At 34.8% G+C, this 5508-nt stretch overlaps 1 protein-coding gene across 1 annotated transcript; it reads left to right on the top strand.

The window, feature by feature from the left end:
* The first annotated feature begins 235 nt into the window (after positions 1-235).
* On the top strand, positions 236-4020 carry TpnC73F (Troponin C at 73F). Its single transcript, XM_073980882.1, has 6 exons — positions 236-431; positions 500-530; positions 607-750; positions 818-937; positions 1036-1167; positions 3513-4020. The coding sequence occupies exons 1-6, from the start codon at positions 417-419 to the stop codon at positions 3539-3541; spliced, it is 471 nt and encodes a 156-aa protein (XP_073836983.1). The 5' UTR covers positions 236-416; the 3' UTR covers positions 3542-4020.
* Positions 4021-5508: the final 1488 nt, after the last annotated feature.

Raw genomic sequence — 5508 nt, 5'->3', positions numbered from 1 at the left:
ATAGGTGGCAAATTGTGTTTTATGGATGATGTTGATGATGATTGTGTATTTTGAACAACAACTAGAAGCGATACAACAACACTAGGTCATGCCTGATGCGACGAAGCGAAGTTTATTACTGTTCTGTGTGTGGGACGAAGTCGCCACATACGGGACTGCATATGTACATACATACATAAACATATAGAAATCTATGGCACATACGTTTTGTTTAGATGGACGGACACACCTATATAGAGTAGCAAGTGAATGCGTCGACGTTCGTTGGCATTGTTGTCGTCGTCAACATCGCTGCAAAATTTTGGAAGTATTGTTACGAAAAGTCAACATCAGTCAGAGCCGAAACTCAGACCGTTAAGGACGTCTCTTATCAAAAGTTTTTACTTGGATTACTTGTGAATACACAGGCCCACAAAATGAGTTCCACCATTGTAAGTAGTGAAAAATAAAATAGAGGACAACTAAAAAAACATACATTTCTATCTTTCTTCAAAAATAGGATGAAGATCTTACACCCGAGCAAATTGCCGGTAAGTTAAAGAAACCCACTAAGATTGTTGGACAGAGAAAATGTTTTAATTGTTTACTTTCTGTTCGTTTCACTAGTTTTGCAAAAGGCTTTCAACAGTTTCGATAGCCAAAAGAGCGGCAGCATTTCCACCGAATTGGTAGCCGATATTTTGCGTTTGATGGGACAACCTTTTGATAAGAAAATCCTTGAAGAACTCATTGAAGAAGTCGATGAAGACAGTAAGTAGAAAATGTGTAAATTTGGTGACTCTTCAGTGTGTCTAACTTGGTAGCGTATTACTTTCAGAATCCGGTCGCTTGGAATTTGAGGAATTCGTTCAATTAGCTGCCAAATTCATTGTTGAAGAAGATGCCGAAGCTATGCAAAAGGAATTGCGCGAAGCCTTCAGACTGTATGATAAACAAGGTACGACAAACAAGCAATTTTTATTTATTTATTTAATATATTTATTATTTTTCTTATTTTTATTAATTAATTAATTAATAATTTTATTATTAATTAAGGCAATGGCTACATTCCCACCACCTGCCTCAGAGAAATCCTCAAGGAATTGGATGATGCTTTGACTGAACAAGAATTGGATATTATGATTGAAGAAATCGATTCCGATCGCTCTGGCACCGTTGATTTTGATGGTAAGTTCAAATCACAACGTTATAAAGTGATGTTTTTTTTAATGTTGATGTGTAAAAAGGAGTACGGGTCATTGAAAATGATTACTAGTTTCATTAAAAAAAATACAATCGTAAAAAACCTCAATCAAGTCGTGATTACTATTAGAGAAGGAGATTAAAACTCATGGTAACTCACTTTAATCAGGCCTGCAGCGGCAGGCTTTATTTAAATATGGAGTGTGGTGCTGGCAGGCAGGAATGAACTTGCAAACTTCTGATTTGTAGCTATGCGCCCTTCACACTATAAAACCCTTACGAACGTTAGCGCTTGGATTTACATCAACAACTCTTCGTACTTTTCCTAACGAAAAACTTGTTTCCCGGCGGTGAACATTGATCTCACAACTTGAAATAAGACAAACACTCTCAGTGCTTGTACCTGGGAAGTTTTGCGGATTCTGAAACTACAATACTTATAGATGAGAAACATCAAAAAACAAAAAAAAATCACCGGAGCGATTTTTAAGTAAATTCACCTTTTCAGGTTTCTTTTTAGGTTTTCAAGATTTTGCTTGGAAACCGCATGCCCTATTGAAATGTGATTAGAGAAAACCGCTTACGCCTGGGAAGTTTTTTACGGATTCTGAAACAGCAATGTTCACAGAAGAGAAAATTCCAAAAACAAGAAAAAATCGCTTAAGGGATTTTGTAAAAAAATCTCGGTCAAAATTCACATTTTTAGTTTTATTTTTTTAGGTTTTCGCGATTTTGCTTGGAAACCGCAAGTCCTATCGAAACGAGGCTAAAGAAAATGTTGTAGCTCTGAAAATTCTCTAGAGGGTTGACCGTTATGATTTGTTCCTAGGTTTTACAATTTTTGAGATATAGAAGTTAAGGTCACATTTTTGGTTTTTTTGTTGTTTTTACGATTTTGCTTGAAAACGACAAGTCTTATCGAAATGGGACTAGAGAATCTTATATCTGTGAAGATTGGCTTCTTTATTTTTCTCCTAGGTTGTACCATTTTTAAGAAATATAAGTTTAAGTTAGGAAATTGCAGTCATTACATTGTTTTATAAAGAGGCGATATAGTCAGTGCATTGTCCAAATTTGAACCTACGAAAATATCATAAGGGTCACTCTTGTAAAGAATTTGCACAGCTACAACATTTTTTTTATTCCCACTTCGATAGGACTTGCGGTTTCCACGAAAAATCGTGAAAATCTAAAAAACACAAAATCTAAAAGCACCTTCCATTTAAAGTTGGTTCAGGAGCACCGTGTCTCTCTTTTAATATTTAGAAACATTTAGAAATTTTATAGTTTCACCATTTTCCGTCGCAATAATGAAATAAATTATTTAATGCTTATAGATGGGATTTTACCCGGTATTTACCCAAAACATGGGTAAATACCAGTTAAATACCCGATAAATTTCTTTTTTGGGTGTTTATTTTGGGTAAATAAAATTTTATTTTGTAATCAAAATTTTATTTTTCTGTAGAAAATCAAAAAGAATACCAGAAAAGCGGCTTTGCCACGGTTTTGGTTCACATTTTAATTTGCCCCGTATCCAAAAAAAAGGTCATTTTATTCGTGGCCAGTTAAAATTTGCTAAAACGCTGCGTTTTCGCATCTAATTGGATGATTTTAGTTTCTGTAGTTTATACCCACATATTGGGTAACTACCTGCGTATTTACCCATTTGTACCCAATTTACCCATTTTAATGGGTATTTACAATTTGGGTATTTACCCATTTCCCATCTCTATTAATGCTAAAGACGCAAATCTTTATAGCACTTCAATTCCATCAAAAGAAATTGAAATCTAAAATACTCCGCCGCGAACACAGAGTGTGGTATCACTTCGTATTTGTGTTTTGCATTTTCACCGATCTTTATAGTATACAGGTGAATTAATAAAAAACACCAATGCCAATAAACATTAAGATTTTATTTTTAATTATATTGTAGCTGATTCCTATGGAGGCATCGAAATCAAAAACAAAATTCTCCAAATATACACGTCTATCTAATGCAGATGTGGGGCGTATTGTACTCTGCAAAAAACAAAATAAATAAACACAAACTGCTAGAATTCATTGGCGGAATATATCCAAATTTCAAAATCAGCAGCAAAAGAAAAACAACGATTATTAAACAAATTAATGATCCTTATGACAAATATAATCGCTTTTTATTTGAAGAAAGGCCGAACACATAACAATAATATAGTTCCTCCACAGAACACGAATAAAACTGTCTCATTAAAATAAGAAATATTTTATTAGATTTTATATACAATTCACACACACACACTTTCATAACTCACCTCGTTATGAACTGTTTTTCATTCTATTTACAGAATTCATGGAAATGATGACTGGCGAATAAAGCACACACCTATACCCCCATCCGCCCACCCAAACAAACTTATAAATTAACATCTTCTACAAGTATACAGAACACCTGTATTATTTATACATCTTCTATATGGAACTGACTGTTTGTTGTTGATAAATGCTGCAGCTAAAGTCGTCGTCGCTATGTTTTGGATACGTAAATGGGATGGTTGAACCTAAAAACACATGAATGTTGTTGTTGCATGGATTATCATCAGCAACTTCTGTCATCCTTTTTATTTGTATCTTTAAGTATTTTTTTGTAATAATTGTTAAATATTTAGCATTTTTCAAAACAAACAAAATGTATTGTAATAATTTTTGATACTAAAATAAAATAACAAGTCCAAAGGAGTTAATCAAGCCATAATTTAGTCTTCATAAAATGTTATGCCATTAACCATCAAATTCATAAGAAATGTTGTCATTTTTATAAAAACAAAATTAAATAAAAACGGAAACAAAAACAAATATTACATAAGTTGCAATTTTTGTAATGTTGTCTTAAGGATCATAGGGGTTTCATGACAATCAAAGGGATTTTTTCGTACCAAAAATGTTCGACGTAGATATAGTGTCCATATTTTATTTTATTTATTCAATTTAACATGTATAACAAAGCCAACAGGCCAATTAATGAAATACAAAATGATTAAACCAGTGACTCACTACTCCAACAAAAGGACCAACGTCCAAAATAAATACAATAGTAACGTAATGAAGAGAAAAAAACTTAAAATAAAGTACTATTAATTTAAAAAACTAAAATTAAACGCGTATATCATAAATGAAAAACACAATGCATCACACAGTGAGGTACTACTCTAACAAAAGGACATATTCAGCATGTCCGAGGTAAGTAAGTAAATAAGGGAAATACTACAATCATTCTGAGATCAAAAAACTCGCTATAAAAAAAGCATTCCTACGTTCATCAATAAATGCAAACTGAAGTCGTTTATAGAATGTGCTAGGGGAAATGCTAAAAATCTTGAGTTCAGCAGGCAGCATGTTGTACAACCGTGCCACACGAACCAGGAACGAAACACCCATCAGATGGTGTACAACTGGGATTTGAATTTGATTGCGCCTAGATAACGAGCCAAACACAAATCCGTTTACTAAAAATAAGGGACATTGAAACTTCAGAACTTTAAAAAAACTCAGAAGCAAACGGGAATAAATATAGGACTGAAAAGAACAGCCAAAAAACCTAACCACATAAGGTTCCATATGAGCACGGGGATTCAGCCTGAATACAAACCGCAAAACTCTGTTGACTGCTATATAAATCAGATGCAGGTTACCCGAAGAAGTACCAGTATACACCTCAATACAGTATAGGAACACTGGCAAAACCAAGGCATGAGCCAAACGCTTCCTAACAAAAAACGGCAGGGCAAAATCCGTGGCATAAAGCGAACGCAGAGAAATATTAACCCGGGATATAAACATATTAACATGACTGGAGAAGCAAAGTTTGTCATCAAGCAGAACACCCAGGCACAACAACTCCGAAACAAAATCAATTCTCGCATTATAGTAAACGACAGTCACACAGCAATCAGGAAACGACGCGAAAAACAACGCCTTTGTCTTGGACGTATTAACGGAGAGAGAACTATGGACCATCCATCCATACAACGCCCGCATCGCACAATCAATCCTAGACTGAAGCACAGACGCGTAGCGACAATCACTTTTAAAAAGCTGAACATCATCAGCAAATGCATAAGGTTCGCACCAAAAATGCAATACTGGAAAAAGGTCATTCAAAAAAAGGATGAAGAGAAGAGGCCCCAAAACCGAACCCTGCGGCACGCCACTTCTAACCGATAAGACCGAACTATATCTGTTGTCAGCACAGACCATTTGGCTCCTATCTAAAAGGTAGGACAGCATCAGGGCGCACGCACTACGCGAAAACCCATACAAGGAATGTAATTTATTCACCACCTT

This window comes from Musca autumnalis, unplaced genomic scaffold, assembly GCF_047663935.1.
Source record: "Musca autumnalis isolate F117 unplaced genomic scaffold, ASM4766393v1 scaffold_4, whole genome shotgun sequence".
NCBI lineage: Eukaryota > Metazoa > Arthropoda > Insecta > Diptera > Muscidae > Musca > Musca autumnalis.
Note: the sequence above shows the minus strand (reverse complement) of the source record. Positions and strands in the feature narration are given on the sequence as shown.

Excerpts from the sequence above, each read along its gene's own strand:
- TpnC73F (XM_073980882.1), top strand. Across the intron at positions 938-1,035 it reads CAGACTGTATGATAAACAAG|GCAATGGCTACATTCCCACC; the intron begins GTACGACAAACA and ends TTATTAATTAAG. Across the intron at positions 1,168-3,512 it reads TGGCACCGTTGATTTTGATG|AATTCATGGAAATGATGACT; the intron begins GTAAGTTCAAAT and ends TTCTATTTACAG.